The sequence below is a fragment of the Ceratosolen solmsi genome, unplaced genomic scaffold (assembly GCF_000503995.2).
Source record: "Ceratosolen solmsi marchali unplaced genomic scaffold, CerSol_1.0 scaffold45, whole genome shotgun sequence".
Lineage (NCBI taxonomy): Eukaryota > Metazoa > Arthropoda > Insecta > Hymenoptera > Agaonidae > Ceratosolen > Ceratosolen solmsi.
Genome location: NW_011948436.1, coordinates 989,534 through 1,011,972, shown reverse-complemented (window position 1 = coordinate 1,011,972; position 22,439 = coordinate 989,534). Strand labels below are relative to the sequence as shown.

The window sequence follows — 22,439 nt, the reverse complement described above, 5'->3', positions numbered from 1 at the left end:
AAGCTAGAACTGAAATATTAGAGAAATTGAAGCATATGTACGTTTATATTGTAATTGTTTAAATATGTATATAATAACACGTCTGGATTTACCGTCACATTACATAACAACTACATAATATATATATATTAATAATTTGTGAAAATATATAATTAAATACAAAATAATGATGGCAACTGTCAAATGCAGACAATCAATTATCATTGATTAATGTTGTAAAACGTAAATGTCAAATGTAAAACAATTTGCTCTACTAATGTTGAAATAAATTATTTTTTATAAAATTTTTAACTTTAAATTATGGAATTAAGAGATTTTCTTTATCATAGATATTTAATTTATTTAATTTATGTGTATCTTACCTATTACACAGTTTCCTTTCATTGTTATTATTGTCGCTATGTTTAATTGGAATTATTTAGTATAAATTATGGCTCACTAGTCTGGTGTTTTAAATATTCCTGGAGTTCTATTTGTTCGTTAATACCTACAAAATACGTAGTTACCAAGCCCTTTGGTTTTACCCAGACTTTACCTCTAAGATGACATACGATTCCTTCGTCTTCTAGTAATTGAGCTGTTTCTTTGGTTACCTATGTTGGTGGAATATTCAGAATATTCAAAATATTATCTTACGTTAATATCTGTAGATATCATAAATTTATATATAATATATATGTTCTAAAACGCTGGACAAACAAGAAATTTCATTAATATGTCGCTCTTCAAAAATTGATTTTTAAAATGAAAATGTTATATTTCAATTATTGACGAAGATTAGCTCTTCATAGACGTGACAATGGCAATAAGTAAATATTTATACATCATTACCATTAATTATCTCAATATATATATATATATATATATATATATATATCAATAAATTCATAGTTAGTGAAATGTTTTTTTCTCAAAAACACATAAATAGAAATATTATTCTTCCGTATAAAGTTAATTTAATGATTGTTTATACCTGTATTTTTCCAGGCTCACCAGTGGTATCCATTCTTGATGCCATATTCACAGCATCACCCCAAACATCGTAAAGAGGTTTTTGTGCACCAACTACTCCAGCAGTTACTTCACCATGTGATACTCCGATTCTCAACCTGATTGTTAATAAAATTATGAAATAAATTAAAGCAAAAACTTCTTATTCAAGTAAAAAATGTCTAATATCAAAGATGAAATAATAACAATGTAGGTAATATATTGAAAGTGAGTGCTTTTAAGTGAAATCAAAAAGAAAAGCTTATAATATAAAAAATTGGCTTAATGTGTAATTAAAATTTTCTAAATCGAAAATTTGTTTATGAACAAGGAGAAACATATTACCTAAATATATTACCAATTTCATAATTATACCAGTCCTTGACCTTTCGACTTGCATAACGAGAGCTTAAATATTTTCAAACTTACATAAGCTTAATTGTAAAAAGAATATAACAATATAAAATTATTTAAATTGAGTCCAAATTGTTTATTATGAAAATATATATTTCAAATAAAAAAACTTAATTGTATAATAAATACTGTATTACTGGTAAGGTTTAGCCGATTGTATTTTTATATTTTCAAGAATTGACATCATTTCAGCTGCAAATTGAACCATAACATGAACTGTATTATATTTTGATTCCAAGTCGCTTATATCATGACTGTGAGTGGAATTTCTTCTCGATATTTCTAATCCGCAAACTGCCATATACGTCGTACCTATAATTAATTAAGTAATAAAAAAATCTGATAACAATGTCGATAATTATATTATGATTTTTCAACCTGCAATTTTTATTTTTTCTATTCTGCATAAATAATTTGGGTCAAACAATAGTTTGTCAAATTGACAAATTATTTCATTAAAGTCAAGTAAAATATTGCTTTCGTCAATTAATAAATCTGTTAAAGTCGCAAACATTACAGCCACATTGCTGTGGGCTTCGTGATAAAGCGCATTTTCTTCCGTTCTATCCATATTCAAGTAAAAGTCAGCTAGAAATTAAATTTTCAACAATCAGAGTGCATACAAACGATTAAATAAGTCTCTATTATTAATTATAAATTAATTATATATATATATATATATTTAAATTTATAGTTAATAGTAGTGATTTATTTAATAATTTATATAAGTATTTACGACATTTAGTATCGTACGATGTGGCATTGATGACAATTATATAGCGTATACATACAATAACTAAATAAATAATAACTAATAAATTGTAATAAAAAATTAACTAATAAATACATAATAAACTTCTATTTATAACCTTATAGATTATTGTATTATATAGTGTATAATCTTAAATTTAATCGTACCAACGTGTTCTGGGAGAATATTACGTAATAATAATTTATTTGCATTTCTAGTATAAAAAGCTTCATCTTGTTCTTTTGTTAATTGACGTTTCCACTTATAGTCAAGTCTATTGAGATATTCTACCTGAAATGATTTACGCATTGCATAGATACTTTTCATTATTTATTAAATATTTACCTGACGATCAATTAAGTGCAAGGAAATCGTTAAATATATTATTGTTAAAATATGAGCAGGTCTTGTTCCAAGATGAGGACTCCATGTTTCACGGCTAGACTACATTAAAAATTTATTTAAAATAAAAATAAATAATGACTAAATATTAATAAAAAAAAAATATATATATATACATATCAATACCTGATATATAAATGATCTATAATTCCAAACGTTCCATGAATAAAAGGTCGCGATTGTTATCGCAGCGCAAAATTTTAATAGAAAATGAATTCTTAATAACAAAAAAGTTATTAAAATAGCTAATGAACAAGTTTCTGTTAATTGCTAGAATAATGAATGAAATATAAGCTAAGATAACTCTAGAATAACAAAATAACAAATAACAAAATGTTATAGTTTAATATCGTTTTTAACAATAAATATAAATCCATGATTATAAAACTTATTATCAACTTTATAATTATGCAATATGCATAAATCAATTATTATTTAATGATATTTACTACTTGATAATTTTACTATGGTATAAAAAAAGTAATATATAATCACATTTTCATCATACATTTCTATCGAATGCAACCTCCGATTATACATTGTAAATTATTTATAGCTATAGATTGTTTAAAATATTTTTAGAAAAATTTTATCTTTAATGCGAAAAATCGAATAACAGCTTAAGAAAATATTTAAATTTAAATATCCTAGCATATGGTTAGAGATATTATAATATTTAATTATCGATCTTCGTTACGTCGTGTAAGAAGATTTTTTTTTTTAAATGTGCAGTTCAACTTAATTGAAGAATTAATAGAAGTAAAATTGATTTCCAAGATAAGTAAGTAAATCATTTTGTATTACCCATAAAGTAAAATTACGTAATAAAAGTATGAAATTAATGACTAAGAATGTTAAATAGTTATATTTTGAAAAAACACGAAGATAATCGGTAAAGAGATGGGAGTTTTTTCATAATTATACGTTGATTCGTCAGTTTCTTCAGATTAATAATACAACTATTAAAATTCTTTCGCAAATTGTAATTTATTACCATAATTATAATTACGGCATTGCTTCCATAAAAATAGAAACATTGAAAGTAAGAATGTAGTTCAGAAAAAATAAACTACATCTATGAGTATAAAATATAAACTGTGCATAATGATATTAATGGGCATAAATAACATGGGTAAAAGATAGAAAGATGGAATGAGGAGAACAATTCTTTCTATGATCAAATAACAGTGTAACATTAATTTATGTATTAAAATTTAATTGTGAAATATTGCATTCAAAATTTTAAAAAAATAATAGCAAATTTTTATTTTAATTGTAATGTCTTATTCATTTATACGTTAAATTGTTTATTTAAACCGATAGTTTTCATTTTCGAATAATATTATAAAACTATTGTAAACTTTTAATAAATAATAAACTTTTAAGAAATAGGTCAAAGTAATCTCATTACAGTTAAATTATCTTACCCATGGAGTTAAAACACATTTTTTGTCGAGTACTTCAGATTCTGAAATACTTGATGTCACATTATTTTCCTGATATGAAATATCGTATTTACAATCAATCTATAATAATCATATATAAATTAAGTTTTTTTTTTTTTTTTTTTTTTATATATAAATTTTACTATTATATTATTCGCGCTTATTAATATTTACCAGAAAATTAAAGACAGTTGTCATAGCTGTCATTGCAGTAATTATAAAGTACAAGATGATTCTAAGAATTTCATTCCAAATGACCTAAATTCAATTATAATTTGTTAAACTTTTTTAAGATTTACATTCTATTTCTACATATATTTCTATATACATATATATATTTGCATGCCTTAACACTAGTCCGATAAAAGAAATTGAGTATCTTATTTTGGGGTTGCTGCTGAGTACTATTTTCGCTTTCGTCGTGCAAATCATTATAGTGGATCCATAAAAATTGAGTCCATGTTACGGGTATTAGAACAATAATAAATGTCAAGGTTATTGTATAACTAATAGCAGTCATATCCATCACGCACCAACTAGAAATGAAAATGTACAAGAAAATTTGATTGTGTGTTATTAATTTGAATTGTATATATATATATATATATATATATATATATATATATAATGGTTATTTTCTAAAATAATTAAAATAGGTACTTTAATCTATTTTTAAGTAGAAAAATGCATATTGAAATACGTAGAATATAAATTTCAGTTATATATTTGACATACTTTCATGGAAATGATTTGCCGTAAATAAATTTGGTGATTATATATTGCATAAAACACATTGCTGTTAATATAATATTATATAATGTATGTCATATCATTGTAATGTAATATATATTGTATAAATTGTATAAAGTTATATAGATACATATACATAAAATTGACTATTATCTTACCATAACACAAATTACTTATTGTCAGTTCATAAAATAATCTATTTTTATTCCTAAGATTCTAAATTATGTTTTACAAAATTCATTTTTAATTTGATATGTAATCACAACATCGAAAAAGCTCGAATGAACACCAAATCTATAACTATGCAAAGAAAAATTATAATGATTTTTATAAATATTTATTCCCAAACTCTGATATGGCACAGAAATTTTATAATTTTACTTAAATTTCTAAAAGCGTGAATAAGAAATTAATATAAAATACATATATAACTGTACTAATTATCCAAAATTTTATTTTAGATAAAAGAATAAGATTTCACCTTCGATTGTTCATACTTGCTATAGGAATCATAAGAATAAATCCAGAGAAAATAAGAACTATTGTAACACATGCTATATAAAATTTAAAAAGTGGGTCCGGCTCTCTTAAATACGGTATTTCCCAACTCCTTTGTGAAAATGTTAAGAAGAGTGGATTAATATCTTCCCATTTACACCACTGGCTGAAAATCATATAAAAATTGTGAATCTTACAGCCGTATAGAAAGAAGAAAAACAAGGAAGAAAAAAAAAAGAAAGAAGAGAAAAAAAAACATAATGATGTATTAAAACTGTATTTATATAGCTATACATTTGAGATAAAATTTTTATTAGGCAATCGTATCGACTAAAGCTATGAATCATTTTTTTTCATTCAGCAATCGTAGGAATAAATGTCATTAATGAAACAAAATCATGTACGATACATTTTATAAATATACGTACTTCCATTTACTAAGAGGCATCTGTTCAATAGCTTTTTCCATTTCGGCATCTGCAGCTCTCAGCATAAGATGATAATCTTGCAAACACGAGCTTAAAAAATGCGTTTTTCTTCGAACACTACACGCATACACGTCAACTGCATTACTAAAATGTTTATAAAAACATGCTGCACTTAATAAGTCATAAGAACTTGTGAGTATTCATATCAAATTGTAATAATAAGTTTAGTTTAAATATATTCACGAAGCGAATCTAATTTTTTATTGGTAATTGAAAATAAATATTGAATAAACATTATCAAGGTTTGAGCTTGAGAGGTAAAGTTAAGAATTAATATAAGTGATTGATCATTTGCGGCAAGTTTAGTACTCCGTAATAAAGGAGATTTATGTACCATTTGAGATGATGCTGCTTGTTAGTAGAAAATGACGGAGCGTTTGCTGTTGTTAGAAGCATGAAGCTCATATCCGATTTCTGGAAATATAATTTATTGAATTATAAGCGGTAACTAATACATTGCAAAAATTTAAGTAAAAAATATACTAATGGAGTCGATGCGGGAAATGCAGTAGGTGTAATGAGGTAACTTTGAATGATTCCGTATTTGTCGAGAACATCGTCATTTAATTTTTTCGCCGGTTTGTAATCGTATAACCTAGAGTCTAAAAGATTTAAAGTTTGTTGAGTAATATGTACTTTTCCGGCTTCTCCAGTCTGTTCCATTTTATTGGCAATAATGACATCACGGGACCAAATATCATATTGCCACTTATTAGTGCCGAGAATTCCAGAAATGATCTTTCCGGAATGAACACCTATGCGCATGTTAACATCGACGCCACATTCTCTTTGTACTCTAGCGCGAACATTATTTATTATACTAATCATGTCCAAACCTATATGAATATATTTATATTTACAAAGATGAGTAAATAAATAAATAAATAAATATATGTCGTACATTAACAAAATATTAGAATATTATTAAGATTTTACTATTTTGGCGATTAGATTACTCATGTAAACATCAACAAAGTATCTCAACCGAATTGTAAATGTTCAATTATTGTTTTCGATGGGATAGGATTTATCGTATATTTTAATGATAATTTGATGCCAAATAAGTTTCTGCTGAAATATTACTACCGTACATTATTACTGCCGTAATAATACTAGAGTTTAAAAGAATTACGGCACCAAATAATTAAATAATACAACGAATTTAATGTAAGCTAATTAGAAAATATAATTAAAGTAAAAAAAAGCTAATTTAATTAGATTTTTAGCATGATTCATGCATCAGTTTAGCATGTATTTCAATATTATACCTGAAGCTCGTATCTATGTATTTTTTCTCGTAATTTTTGTTTGTAACCAACTGCAATCGATCTAGTCGGAAACTTGTAAGTTTGACAATCAAGATATCCACATTGCCATCTCTTATTCAACTTTCTATTTTTTTGCATCCATTTTCTTGAAATATCTTTAATCTATCATAACACGGTTTTAATAACTCTATTTACAGGCTTTCGACAGGCCTATAATTCCAAGTATCAATGTACTTTCTTCATTAAAAGATTCCATAAAGTATAAGGTTTGAAAATATCGATATATTGATGGATTTACTAAAATAATTAATTTCTCTAATTTTTTTGATTTGAAGAATAAATGTAAATAAAATACGAATGTTTGTCCATTTTCTTTGCAAGAATACGCAATATTTGAACCAACTAATACATTTCTCTTTAAAAAGGACTATACAAATTGTTTTTAATTTCTCTATACATTTTAACTATTTTCCTGTCCTGTTTTGTCCTGTTTTGTCCTGTTTTACCTTTCTCATATTTACAGTATGGAGGTTAATCTTATATCTCAAAAATGAAATTAAAACAATATTAATTAAAATTATAGATTCTGCTTTATCGACGACATTTTTTTTTCTTATTCAATTTTAAAAAGTTGACATTAGCACTGCTTGTTAAACATATCATAATTTATTAAAGTAATCAATCGTAATCTCCTTCGAAGGAAACTCCATACTCGAGACATTATTGTTTATCTCATCATAAGGTAAAACTTTTGTTGAAACCATTTGTAGGGAATCCTATCGTTTACACTTGTGACGACACATTAGTAATTTAATTTGCAAACGTAGTTTTAATTTTATAGTTTTAACGGAATCTCTTTTATCGATCTCTTTTATTGATTGAAGACATTAAACTCGAGCTTACCGATTTTAATTGTCCCATGAATATTCGAGACAAATAAATTAGCGGATTCGATATAATTGTGAATCTGAATAAGGATATAGTTAAGGAATAGAATATTTTTGTCCAGGGTTTATTGAAAAAAAAAAATTACGTTTCTTCAAGTATTAGAGTTTTTCGTGTATCATAAAAACTAAATCGATATAAAGTTCAAATCATCTCTTAACAATTTGATCAATACAAACTGTTATGACGTCTAGAAAATATTTATCTATCGCTATGGTTCGTATTTCGCAAGTTAGAAATACATAAAATATATTTCTTGTTTTATCTTACGAGTAAACATATTGATAATGGTCAGCATTAAAAATTTTTCTATATCATCTAATTTCAATAATAGATATATTTCACGTTTTGTTTCATCTTTACAATTATATGGCAAATGACTAAAAAGACGTATTTCTCCATCTTTAATCGAATAGAAAGTCGTAGGTACTCAATGGCAAACACGTTCAACTATCGAAAAGTAAGAGTCAACTAATGCCTTTTACAAAATTTCTCGATCATTTATGATAATTGACGTAGGCTTAAATATATAGTTAATGTTGAATTACATTATTTTAAATTGCACTATTGCATTTCGAATTTTTATGATCGCATAAGACATACAATACACATTTATCTCTTCCCATATTGCATTGGGAATTAGGTTGTCTTTTTAAATAACAAAACACATTTCTATATATATATATATATATATATATATATATATATATTTCATATAAAAAACTATTTATCTAAATGCAAATTATATAAGATTCTGCCATTAAAAATTCAATTATTAGTTAATTGACTTACCCAAATCAACACAACTCTTAGCATGTTGGGAATTAGGAGTTGGTACACCACTGACACAATAATAACAATCCCCTAGGAATTTTATTCTTAGAACATTATGCCGCTCGGAAGCTTCATCAAAGCTGCCAAAAAGGTCATTAAGTGTTTCAACCAATTTTTTTACAGGTAAAGTCACAGTCAATCCAGAAAAATTTACTATATCTGCGTAAAGAATACTAACATTTTGATGCGTTTCAACGTATAGATCTCTATTCGTAAAATTAATAATAGATATTATTAAAATTTTAAATAATTTATTAAAAGGATGAAATGCTTATTATACTTTGAAATAGAAGAGGATTTCCCTTCTTCAAATGGTGGTTTCTTGTGCTCTTCTATAAATTTGCATATATCGCGAAAGTTCTCTTTTATTTTAGCTGCAAAGTGTTTTGGCAAAATGCTTCGTGTAATTTGTTCCTAAAAAATGGAATTGTATAAGTACATATTTAAATTTTTATGCGCATCTGCGTAGCAAGGAATTTTTTCAAATATGGATAAAAATTGATTCGATATTACATACTTTGGAAATAATTAAATATTAATTTATGCAATAATTGATACTGTATTAATATTATATTGATATTAATATTTATAATTACTACTTATTATTTAAAAATTTCTATATATAAATAAGAAAAAAAATAATAATAATATAATTTTATTTCAACGTGGTAAATTGAATCATATCTTTATGAATTTCATAATGTACGTATGAAAAATTCTAAAGAAATTAAAATTTATCCATCTCTGATTAATTAAAACAATTATCTTATATTTATTACTTCTTGATCTTTTTCATAGTTAAGTCTTAATGTTGATTCTACACATTTTCTACGATCTAAAAACGATCGTCTCGTCATAACTTCATTCATAAAACGAAAATAGAGGCCTAAGCAATTAACACATGAGTGATACATGACATCTGTTGTTATCTGAAATTCATCAATTATGTTAATACAGAGGTTGATATAGTTAATAAACATTTTATAATCAAAGATGAAAAGAACTTTTTAACATCAGACAATTAATATTGAAAAGCAATATGATATTTATATATTTCGCAACTTATAAAAATTATATTGTTAAATAAAATTTTGCATGGCTATGCATATGAATAAGATTTATTTTTGGTTTTAAAATAAAACATAAAAACTCTATATACTTTTATATGTTATAGTGCTTAAAATCGAGTACATAAATGATAATAGAATATTTAAACAATTACAGTGTTCATTATTATATCATAAAATATCAGTATTAATGAGAACTTTTTAAAGGAACATTTATAAGTACTTTCGTTATACGATGAATTTTCGACGGTGATAATATTTTGGAATATAGTGCATTATCGTTGTATCGTTGTATTGTTGATCATGATATCTTTTAAAAGTTTTCATTTTTGTGGATATAAAGCTTTGTCGTAAAAGTACATTTTTCATATGGATTAAGCGACATCAGAGTATACTTAATTGTAGCAAATTAAAAAAAAAAAAAAAAAAAAAAAAAAAAAAAAAAATTGAATTCCTACTAAAATACCGTTCTATTGTAATCTGATTCATGTAATTATTTGAGCTTAAATTTACCTTTAAGGAAAGATTAGGTTCATTCCTGTATGTAATTAGTGAAAGACTAGCAAGATAGCAAAATGATGCAGTAATTCCAAGAATAAAAGCGTGAAGATTGCTCGATAATGGTAGAAATATATAACAGACTAGAAGTGTATGTGTGGCATAGACTGGCCTAGAAAAATACGATTATATATATATATATATATATATATATATTATACAAATGATATTAAAATAAATAATTATTATATAAAATACCTGAATGATATATTTTCATTAATACTAGTTAATGTATAATAAACGACTACAGTTAAGTCGCCAATAACAAGAAGAACAATTATAAGGCACGAAAGGCAAACGGATAAATACGATTCTTTCAGAACTAATTGCGAACGAAAAGAAAGAGCTATTACAGGAAAAAGTAAAGCGTTCACAATTCCACATGCCATCAAATCAACTATTATATTTTTAATTTCTATCTAAAATATATTTTAACATGTTGATCATTTGTATAAGTTTATGAAAAAGATAAAAACGAGAAAAAAAGAAGAAAAAAAAAAGAAAAAAAGAAAGTAAAAAATAATTTCAATGAATACTTTCGTATTTCTCTTTCACCTTACCGTGGAAATCAAAACAATACAATGTATAATATTAATAAACAGCTGCAATAAAACAAAAAGTGACATATAACCATTCTCAATTTTTCTACGATAAATTAAATATAATTTCTCAAGACTTTTATATTTGAACTGTTTCTGAAAAAAAAGTCTAAATATAAATTTTAAAAAAGTAAAATTTGATAATATTTATATATACATATATGATTTGTTAGTATTGAATTTTGTAATTTACCCTTAAATTGCACCACGTCCAGTCTTCTAAGTTTGCAGGTGACACTATAAAATTTTCATCCACTGTTCTTTGCAATGAAGATAAGGAATTTCTGGCTACTAGTTCAACATCCATTTTTAATTTTGTATAGTTTATCAGGCACATTTAATAATAATTTTCTTATTTTCTAACATTCGAGTCTTCATTACATATGATAATTTATATTTTTTAAATATTGTCAGCTGTAGAATTTTGATTAGTTGTTTGAAGCAAATGATATTTTTTTCCTTTCTAATTTAGCCTTAACGTACGTGACACTGGCGATGAATTAAAACTACGTGGTTTCTGAAACATTAATAAATACAAAAAATAAATACATAAATCATTCTGACGAACGTAATTAATTTCTAATAATGAAGAATATATGTAAAATTTCTTTTTTGTTCCTGACGCTTTGTTACTTTAAAATTGTAGAATTATAAGCCATTATTGTCATTGCACTCGATTGTCATACAACTCACTTGTAAAATTTGGAAGAACGGATCTACGGAAATAATTAAACTACTCAGAGTTGACTAAAAGACTGGCAATTGGCAAGCTTTACAAAGAAATATTGACCATCGGCTTATCCAGTTTGGGAGTGATGCGATAACATAATACTGACATCATCGATAAGCTAGATTATATTTATGTGTACTATCGAGCTACTATATCTTTATTCATTATTAATACATATTACTATTATCTAATAAAACTATATAATGTTTTGTAATGGCAATTATATTAGTGATTAATAAAGCGTTAAATTAAGCAGATACGTTTAAAGTTCATTAGCTTGAGTTTTATTATTCGAGTTTAAATCAAAATAGTTTGTTAATTTATTTTAAACTTCATATATCTATATATATATATATATATATATATATATATATATTTGTTAATAAGTTGATTCTCTCAGGTATGTTTTTGTTATTTAAATACATTACATTACTATCGTATTTTTAAAAGTTCTCGTCAAGGCGGCAATATTTCGCATACTAATTTTATTGTTAAAAATTTATTCCCAAGAACAAAATTGATCACGTGCTTTCGCATGTACTTTAACGTATCTTACGTATTTTAATCTAACCGATACATAATCATTTATGCAGTGTTCTGTTTAATATTTCTACGAGATTATTTATTTAGAAGAAATAATTTTTATGGCTTGTATTAAATAATGCAAATATATCAACGATTGTATATTTAATTTATTTTTAATTGATATTTCGTGTTTAGAGTCTCTGGATCTATTAAACGAGCAATATAAATTATTGTATTATTTTTAATATGATTAAGTTCAAACTATGAGTTATAATTATAAGATGCGCTTTTTAATTAATATTTATCTTACGTTTACTTGCGCGTAATATTATATTAGAAACTTAAAGTAACACTTTAAGCGTATTTATTAGTTAAAAAAAAAAATTAATCTGTTTAATAGGAGTTCAATAATAATAAAAAAATTACTGCTATTATGCGTAATAATAGTCAAGGTAAAAGTGTTGTAAGCGATAATTTTTTTCATATGAAAAACACTGGCGAAGTTATTATGAATTTGTTGATATAAATTTGTTGATATAGTTTTTATTACAAAATTTCTATCATGTATTTATTAATAATTACAAGGCTTATAATTTCTAAATTAAAACTTCTGGTAATATTAAATATGTGTTCATATTGAATTATACTCGATAAAAAAGATCGAAATTTTTTAGATTCGATAATAGCTTTTTACAGTAACATAATATCTCCGGAACCTCAATTATTAAATATATAGGATGCTTTAAGCGTATTAATAAAATATTCATATGAATACGTGAAACTTGATGGGAGGGGAGGAGGAGGAGGAGGAGGAGGAGGAGGAGGAGGAGGAGGAGGAGGAGGAGGAGGAGGAGGAGGAGGAGGAGGAGGAGGAGGAGGAGGAGGAGGAGGAGGAGGAGGAGGAGGAGGAGGAGGAGGAGGAGGAGGAGGAGGAGGAGGAGGAGGAGGAGGAGGAGGAGGAGGAGGAGGAGGAGGAGGAGGAGGAGGAGAGTGAGGAGTTGTAACAGAAAATTAATTGAAATAATTAAATTCAATATGCTAAGAATAAATTATTAAAATGACTTTGAATGCTAAGAATAAATTATTAAAATGACTTTGAATCCTTCAATAAATACGACTTTTATGCTGAAGCAAAATTGTCACACTGAAAGAGAAGTTATGACAAATTTTCAATTTATCTACATTTATCATGGACAGTTTGAAGTTAAATAAAATATGATAAACGGAATTATTAATCATGTACTTTTAAAGAAAATAATATATTTGTCAATATTTTCAAAGATAGGTGAAGATAGTTAAGGATTAATTATGTAAATTTTATAAATTTCTAATACTTGTTTTAATAATAATTTTTATAAAATACTTTATCATCACAGTTGTTTAAATATGTGGTAATTCTAATGTATTACGGTACAATAACAATGAAAAAAGAAAGAAAGTAAGTTAAATAATGAAGTGCATTGTTTAATCATTAGTATGGATTAGATTTCTTAAAATATTAACTAAACATAAATATTAATAATTATAAAAATTATCATTATAAGAAAAATTTACTACGATGGCATTAATTTTCTGAAACACTTAAATAATAAAATATTTATATTTTATAATAAATATTAAGATTAATTTTGTAATATCCATAATTAATTATTATTCCATTAATAATTCCATTAATCTTCCAATTATATTATTTATCAATAATTAATCACACATTGTTATTTTACATAATATTTATGTGAATAATATGACAATGACTTGAAATATAATTAAAAAGAAAAGGCAAAGTTAAAAAGTTGAAAATCTATTATTAATTATAAAATCATTTAGTAACTGAAATGAAATAAATTAAAACGAAATTTGCGATTATATTACTTTATTGAACTTTGTTGAAATTCAATTAGCCTATTTGCAATATTATTTAAGCTTTTCTTAATGTCGACAAATAATACCTATGCTTTAGATTTTGTAATTTATTCTGTATTTCATCGTTTAATAATTATATGAAATTTAATTGCTTTTAAAGTACATTACACCTACTGACCTCTTTTATAATATTTATATATTTATATTTATTCCATAATAATAGTTCAACTTTAATACTACATAAAGCGATACATAGTTTTTATTTGTATTAGACGATAATGTACACGTAATTTATTTTTATTATTATCGTTTTCACTTAGTTCATTACTTCCGTTGGTCTTTTTAATCTGTGATTTAAAATGCATGTGTAAATCGAAATTGATATCGAATTCACTTATTACATTAATAATCTTATGCATGTGTTTATATTGCATACTCTGCGTATATTGGTACTAATTTATGCACTTGTGATCACATGTAGTCTGTCTCAATAAATATAGTTAGCTTCGATAATTTAATTTCGTCGATGTGCTTTGTGTTTAAATCGTTTTATTTTTACAATGAACTTAATTATCTATATATATATATATATATATATATATATATATCACAAATATTATCAAATTTTATTTCCATAAATATATATGTGTAAATATATGATTTTAAAATTTAGTTTTTGCCATAGAATTTCACAGCTTTGAAAATTTAGAATTCTTATTTTATTATTATGTTGAAAAATAGCAAAAACAGGAGTCAAAAAAGAAAATATATTTAAACATTTTTTTTTTTTGTTATATTCTTGTTTTTTTTTTTGTATTTTAAAAATATGTCTCAATTTTTAATAATTGCCTGACTTTTAACCAAATGATTTATAAATTTTTAATTTTGTTCAATTCTATTTTTCAAATTAATTCTAATAATTTATAAAACATTTTAGCCATTGTATCATTAAAACAATTTGTTTTTAATGGGTATAGAAAATTTAAAACCGTTATTAAATTTAAATATGAGATAAATTTTGACTAAGCGAAGGATGAAGATTTTTTAGATTCTCATAGTACTTTGAATATTTTTTTGTACAAAGCAAGAAAGTACTACGAGTTTCAGAAGAGGCGCAAACACGTGTTTCCTTGGTTCATATCTTTAGTTACGCTAAGATTGCGTATGTAGTAAAAATTGATTGAATAAATATCCATGGATTGAGTATATAGAGAAAAAGCCGAGTTGACAGCGCAGTCAGGCAACATATTACGAGCCGAGGGAAGAAGAAAGAGACCGAATGACAGAGAGAGAGAGAGAGAGAGAGAGAGAGAGAGAAGTCGAGCTGATGCCGCGTCAAACTAGATAAGCGATTGACCCTCCTTCTGACCCATGCGATATTTTAACGACAGAGTTACTCTCTAATATTCACTCTCTACAATCGTGAATATGTGCTATTAGTTTTCGGGGATAATAGCATGTGTTTGTAGTCAACGTCGTTGGTACTTTTATTTATTTATTATTAGCGTTATATATTATTAATAATATTATTATAAAAAAATTTTCATCGAGACTGTTATTTGTTCTTTCAAAAGTGTTTGATCAACAAGGTCGATAATATCATGAAAAGCGAAGTATTTGTGCTTTTTACTTGTGGCTTACTGATAGATTTCTGCTTTCTTGTGCAAGGCGGTAAGTTTTTCAAAATTATCCTTTAATCGTTGAATTTTGTCAATTCCACATTAAAACGACAAAATTTTTGTAATATCACAATCTATGAAAATATCTTGCATGAGTGATCACATATTATTAATAAAATTTTTTAACTTATATTATATAAATTAATGATTGTTTATAAAATAAATGTGAGTTAATCGAGAATGAATCTCTTTACAACATTGCATCTTAATATTGGTTTGATAGTTTATTTTATAAGTAATTTCATATAAAATAATGTGAGTATTTGTAAATAGAATTCTTACTTTTAATCGTTATAAATGGCAAAGTTTGAAAATATTGTTCTTTTTCAACTGCAAATAAACTCTACCTTAAATAATTGCTTTTCTTGTAAAAAAAAAAAAAAAAATTAACGCACTACTATTAAATTATACGGTTCATGTTGCAATTCTTTATAATCATTTTACAATATAATAAGTGGCGTTTATTTTAAATGCATAATATTTTTATACATATTCTATTTTAAAATTATACAAATTAGAAAAGGGCGTCAAAATTATATTTACAAAATTTTTACGGATATTTTCAAATGCGTTATCGTTGCATTGCATTCATATTCCTGTCTACAGGAACATTTGTTATTTCGATGATATTTAAATTTAATCAAAGATTCAATTGCAGTATTATTTAAAGTAATATTTAAATTAATGTTTGAAAAGAAAATAATAAAAGATTATTACGTATGATTTGAATGAAACAATGTATTTCAATCTTATATTTTTAATACAATAATTAATCATATCTTGATGATATCGTATGGGAATATCTTTTAACCTTTAAAAAAAAAAAAAAAAAAAAAAAAAAAATAATAGGAAACATATTGGTTTTTCCTCGTACTAAAAAATTACTCGATAATTCTAAATAGTTTAGAAATAAATCAGTTTCGTATAAACAACCTAATAAATTACATTAGCTGTAACAGCAGTATAAGAAAGTAAATAATAATGAAATAATATTCTTTTTTAAGAATAAGAAGGTCGTAATTTATAAATTTATTAATGATGGAGAATAATAGGAACGAGTGTAAATTTCATAGACTGGTAGTGGTGGTAGTGGGCCTTATATAATAAAACGAAATAGTCTTTATTGTCGTTTATTGTTGTACTTAATCGTACGAGTTTTGCATAATAATTAAATTGATCACATATAATTAGGCAAACGGTGGTTTAAAATAAATGTACCAATGCTTTCAGCGGAGAATGAATCGATATCGAATAGCTCGACCTCGGCGCAGATCGCCCAGGGGGAAAAGCAACTCGGCGATCAGATTCGTGCGATTCTGAAACACTACCAGCAAGCGGATCCCATTGGACTGCCGGGTGCTCCTGTGCCCGATCCCATGTCCGTACCCGACATGAAGCACTCCTTCTCTATGTTTACGATGAATCTCAATTCTATAAAGGTCTACGGTCTAAGTAAGTTTCGTATCGAGCACATACGCTCGGAGCTCGCGCTTATGCAAGTTTCCGTGGCCTTGCACATCGAAAGCTTGGACATTCGAGGCCTTTACACCCTGTCATCTTGGCTATCAAGCTCGGCCGGAGATTTTACGGTCAAGCTCACGGGGGTGAATATCCAGGGGCTGGCAAGATTGGAAGTTGGTAACGATGGGAAATTGCACGCTCAAGATATTGACATGGATTTGACGTTTGACAACATCGACATGGACTTCCAAAATCTTGGCTTTTTGGCATCGGTCTTCCAAAGCTTCATCAACTCGGTTGGCTCTTTTATTTTCGATAGCATCAAGCCTTACATTTTGAAAGAGGTTAACACCAATATACGGTAAATAATTAGCTTCGCAATCTTTTTCACCGCAAAAACTATTGTTGTTTTTTTTTCTTTTTCTTTTTTTTTTTCTTTTACAATTAGTTTTCCACGCAAACAGTCCACTGCTATTGCAAAATAATATACGTCTTAATCATCGACTTTAAATTCAAATATATCCAGGAAAGTTCAAAATAAAACTGCATTTAAAATATATTTAAAAATACCTAGCGAGCATTGCATGTAAATACAAATTTTAAATTTATAATTTCACATCAAGTTGCCGTGTGAATTTAAACAATATTTTCATGAATTTATTTAGAATATTATAACATTCTTTTATATAGGGGCGAAGTGAACAAGCATATCTCGCAGCTACCAAATTACTTTCCAAATTCAATTTCACCATTCGATATGGCTGTTGCCGAAGCTCGTAAGCAAGTTTCCGACATGGGCTATGACCCTTTCAAGGTCAAGGATTATAGCCAGAGTATGGGCATCTTCACAGTAACATCGTCGCATACCTGGTTGACTGGATTAGCTAGTTTCTATCGCATGGGCAACATTACCCTCAGCATGGAAAACGGCATTGTCAGTCTTATCAATAATTATAATAAAAACTTAACAATATTTATAATAATTATGAAGCATTAACCGTTACGAAATTGATGTTGAATTTTTCAAAGAATTTAAATAATTCATTTAATATGGCTTGTACGGTTCGTGAAACTAAACTTTGACCTTAATTAGAAAAAAAAAAAAAATGAAAAAAAAAGAAAGAAAAAAAAATAAATATGTATATTGAGATAATTTTTCGTATCGCCGTTGATATATATATATATATATATTGACAAAAATATAACTTTCATACAATTGCTTTCATTTAAATTTCTAAAAGTTAATACATTTCTTATATAAATTAATAAAATTTTGCATTGTATATCTTATCATCATTAGTTTTATCCTGTCTTATGATGTTTATTGTTGAAAAATTCGTTCTCAGAGATTTTTTTCAATCACACGCTTGATTGTATCGTTGATCGATTAAATTTTAATTGTGTAGTTAGGTGTAGTTACGAAATCTCCACTTACATCTAAAAAATATTGTAAGACATCATCATCACAGCAATATATATATATATATATATATATTCAATATAATTAAATGCTCCATGAATATATATTTTAGGTATATGCGGTCATGGATATTGGCACTCAAGAAATTGAAGGTCGAACTCACTGGGAAGTGAGCGTAATTGGAGGAGTTTTGTCCAAGGCAGGTACAGTTTCCTTTACCGTCGAGTATTTTCGTGTTCAATTAAATCTTAGTCAACCACTTGATACTCGAAAGCGCGCTACACTGGAGGAGCTTGATTTCGAACTTGGAAATATACAAACTCGTATCCATGGCGCTGGTACAATCGACTATCTAGTTGAAGCTGGGATTAATATATTACCAAATCTCCTAAGGTTCGTACGACCAATTATAAAGTACTATGTATTTTAATAGTAATAGACTATCGTCGTTCGAATTCAGTCCATATTATTTCATATATTTCTATGGGCAGGGAGTGAGAATTTTTTAATTACTATATCAATGACATCAAACGAGCGAATAAATAGATATTAATTTGCATCGAATGTATTATTTTTCAATACAGAAATCAAATAATGGATGCTTTAGAGGGTCCGATAATGAGACGAATTCAAGACGAGCTTGATAAAGTAGACGTTGAAAAATTAATTCACGAAAAAATTCCGGATATTGAAGAGCACGCGAGAATGCTTCAAGGTATCGAGACGGTCGATGATGTTATTTTAGAGGATGTGAACGCGACGCCTGGAGAGCTTGAAAATCAAGAGCCCTTTTCAGATAGCGAGGAGGAACGTGGCCAATCTTAAAAATGAATATGCATAATAATAACAATAGGCCAATGAAACTCGTTATTATTATATTATCTACTTGCTCATTTATAATTTATTTATTGGAGAAGCTCAAACGAACGAACTATATAGCCATTAAGTAAAATTGCATGTAAATGTAAGATCTTGTGGATTTGTACATTGAATGAAAAATGGTATGAATACTTTTTTTTTTTTAATTATGGATGTGTACGTATGTGCGGATGAGTGAGTGAGTGAGTGAGCAATATATATGTATTTATACATTATTATAAAAATATGTAATATAATTTTATCTTTTGTTTACGAATTTTAAGATTTCTAATACAAACTTCGATAGTAATGAAAATGCATAAGAATATCTAATAGTAATGTTACCACTCTTCGCAAATGATAGCATTCAAATAGAAAATAGTTTTTTATTTAAATTATATTTACACGTAACGAGCGGGAAATGATTGTCAAATTTATTAGATGTCAAATAATATTTGATAATCAAGAAAGATTTTACTTTTTTTGTCTTATACTTTAATTATTATGAATGACTCAAATAAATGACTAAAATATTATTAAAAGAAGCGTTAATAAAAATTAAAATATATTGGATCACATTTAACTCGATAAATATATTTTTTTGAGGAATATTCGATTAAATAATCTAAATGCTGCACATTTTAATATATATATGTATATATATATATAATTTTTTTTATTTTAAAGATAATAATAGGCATAGAGACATATTATAAAACATTATTTTTTCCCATAAATTGCATAGTCTACCTTATAAGAATTTCTCTTTATAAGAATCAAATAAATTATATATGGATCATATAATACATAAAAGTATTAGGAATTCTTAATATATTTATGTGATATTTCGTTTAAACATGCTGTAAAGAAATTTAATGTTGTTTATAAAGAATGCACTTTTAATATTAATAATTCCAAGATATTAATAACAATATATCTAAACTAAATATCTTTGTATTAAAATCATTAATTTATATATTAAATATATTTGTGAATTTTTTGTTCTTTGTTTAATTTTATTGTAAAAGTCCCTTCTCTGTAATACGTAAATATATATGGTTAATAACTTTTTATTTATTTATGCAAAATAATATTATTTAAATTTTTTTAATAATTAATTATGAATGGGCTACTGCCCAATTAAATGAAAAACATAAGAAAACCAATTTTAATAAATAATCATTCATTACGAATCATTGTTTACGAATATAATTTCAATTTATTGAGTTTTTATTATTTTTGTTCGGTGGTGCATTTTATTTAGTAACAAAGTGTTATATTACACAGCTGATCGTCGTGCTTTGATATAAATAAATAAAATTTTGTTTTAACAAAGTAAATAGTATTTGATGAACACCTATCATTCGTTGCGTCGGATATAATTTATTAATATTTTACTTCATATAGATTCGCCTTTAGATTAAAATTTAATGAAATCACGAGATGTTTATTATTGATGAAAATTGAATTTTTTGTTTTAATAATAATATTATGTTTGAAACAATTTATTTCATTTATTATGGGCAAATGTATCTGTTTATTTAAAATTGATGTTGTGTTAAAAGTAGTATAAAGGAAATATAATTATGAATTCTTTAATTATCAAAATTTAAAAAAATTTCATTATTTAACAGAAAAATGTATGATCGATGAGAAAAAAAAATCCAGATAATTGTATAATAAATTATTATAAGAATTTATTATGATTTTGCATATTAAATAGTATTAATTAAAATAAAAGTAGCGAAGTTTCTTATAATATTGTTATGAAATTGTAAAAGCTAATGATAAAACTTATGAGTATAATAAGTTATTTAATACGAATGAGCAATTTTCAATTTATTAATGTAAAAAATAACTATTAAATACTTTATTATTAAAAATTTGAGAAGCCGATATATAATTATGCCTAAATGTATAATTGCCCTTATCACAAGTTTATTGTTGATGATATTATTTTATTTACAATAATATTATTACCAATAACAAATTAAAATAAATACCATGGATTTTTTATGATCAAAGCAATATTTAATAATCACTTTTGTAATAGTTGTTTAGTAAAAATATAAAATTTTATCGAAATAAACATAAAGTAGATGAAACGAACGTGTAATATTAGTAATGATTGTTTATAAATTTGCATTAGTAATGTTTTGTTTAATATATATTGGTTTATAAAAATTATTGTATAAATGAAATGACATATTTTGTGTTTAAATACATAGCAACGTGTTGTAATATAATAAAGCAATTGAAATGGACGTAGAAAATACAAGGTTATAAATATATTGGACTTGTAAAATATAAAGTAATATTACTTTTCTGCCCCCATTCGTCTTTCTCATATTTTCCTTGGCTCGTGCACATGCTCAAACAAGCTTCGGTAATGCACCGTAAGACGCGGTAGCGGAGCCACAGCCACAATTGTGACCAGATTCGATTGTGCTGATTGTCATTCTCTCTTCACGTCTCCGTCTATGATGCATCAGTGATCTACCTTGTGTCAATATGACTGTAGTCCTTCAAGTGTTTAGCGAATATAATAAATACCAACTGATTGTAGCGTAGGATGTAAGAGGAGAGCAGACAATATATTATGAAGTGTTCGAGATCAATATTTTCTACAATTTTTGTACTTAAATTTTTGCAACCAAAGCGCTTTACAATACGGTGTTCGATAATAATTTTAGATTCAATTATACAATGAAAGTGTCGTACAACTGTGTTGACTGTATTTGAAAATTAATACAAAGTTAAGCATTAATTCAAGTTTCAAAATTCATCATGAAATCATGTTTCATGATAAATATCTAAAAGCTTGAACGCCTTCCCATATTCACGTTTAATAGATTGAAATTTCATTGCAGTAAGTGCACTTACACCTTGGGATT

At 25.9% G+C, this 22,439-nt stretch overlaps 2 protein-coding genes across 3 annotated transcripts; one reads left to right on the top strand and one right to left on the bottom strand.

The window, feature by feature from the left end:
- Positions 1 to 398: 398 nt before the first annotated feature.
- ACXD (Adenylyl cyclase X D) lies at positions 399 to 11,345 on the bottom strand. Its single transcript, XM_011503137.1, has 21 exons — positions 11,203 to 11,345; positions 10,971 to 11,105; positions 10,609 to 10,829; positions 10,366 to 10,522; positions 9,565 to 9,714; positions 9,066 to 9,199; positions 8,744 to 8,991; positions 6,222 to 6,574; positions 6,073 to 6,152; positions 5,679 to 5,822; positions 5,234 to 5,416; positions 4,349 to 4,538; positions 4,177 to 4,260; positions 3,985 to 4,083; positions 2,684 to 2,827; positions 2,501 to 2,599; positions 2,323 to 2,446; positions 1,783 to 1,992; positions 1,542 to 1,716; positions 974 to 1,109; positions 399 to 593 (listed from the first exon to the last, which is right to left on the bottom strand). The coding sequence occupies exons 1-21, from the start codon at positions 11,314 to 11,316 to the stop codon at positions 429 to 431; spliced, it is 3,345 nt and encodes a 1,114-aa protein (XP_011501439.1). The 5' UTR covers positions 11,317 to 11,345; the 3' UTR covers positions 399 to 428.
- Positions 11,346 to 15,560: 4,215 nt separating this feature from the next.
- LOC105365056 (uncharacterized) lies at positions 15,561 to 19,733 on the top strand. Of its 2 annotated transcripts, XM_011503136.1 has the most exons (6): positions 15,561 to 15,604; positions 15,702 to 15,798; positions 17,037 to 17,628; positions 17,958 to 18,201; positions 18,800 to 19,080; positions 19,272 to 19,733. In XM_011503136.1, the coding sequence occupies exons 2-6, from the start codon at positions 15,729 to 15,731 to the stop codon at positions 19,510 to 19,512; spliced, it is 1,428 nt and encodes a 475-aa protein (XP_011501438.1). In that variant the 5' UTR covers positions 15,561 to 15,604; positions 15,702 to 15,728; the 3' UTR covers positions 19,513 to 19,733. The 2 variants fall into 2 exon arrangements, with proteins under 2 accessions (XP_011501438.1, XP_011501437.1); XM_011503135.1 differs by lacking the exon at positions 15,561 to 15,604 and having other exon boundaries at positions 15,627 to 15,798.
- The last annotated feature ends 2,706 nt before the right edge of the window (positions 19,734 to 22,439 follow it).

Excerpts from the sequence above, each read along its gene's own strand:
- ACXD (XM_011503137.1), bottom strand. The coding sequence starts at position 11,316 with ATGGATGTTGAACTAGTAGCCAGAAATTCCTTATCTTCATTGCAAAGA. Across the intron at positions 9,715-10,365 it reads AACCTAATCTTTCCTTAAAG|ATAACAACAGATGTCATGTA; the intron begins GTAAATTTAAGC and ends GATGAATTTCAG. Across the intron at positions 5,823-6,072 it reads AAGCAGCATCATCTCAAATG|TAATGCAGTTGACGTGTATG; the intron begins GTACATAAATCT and ends TAAACATTTTAG.
- LOC105365056 (XM_011503136.1), top strand. The coding sequence starts at position 15,729 with ATGAAAAGCGAAGTATTTGTGCTTTTTACTTGTGGCTTACTGATAGAT. Across the intron at positions 15,799-17,036 it reads CTGCTTTCTTGTGCAAGGCG|CGGAGAATGAATCGATATCG; the intron begins GTAAGTTTTTCA and ends CAATGCTTTCAG. Across the intron at positions 17,629-17,957 it reads GAGGTTAACACCAATATACG|GGGCGAAGTGAACAAGCATA; the intron begins GTAAATAATTAG and ends TCTTTTATATAG.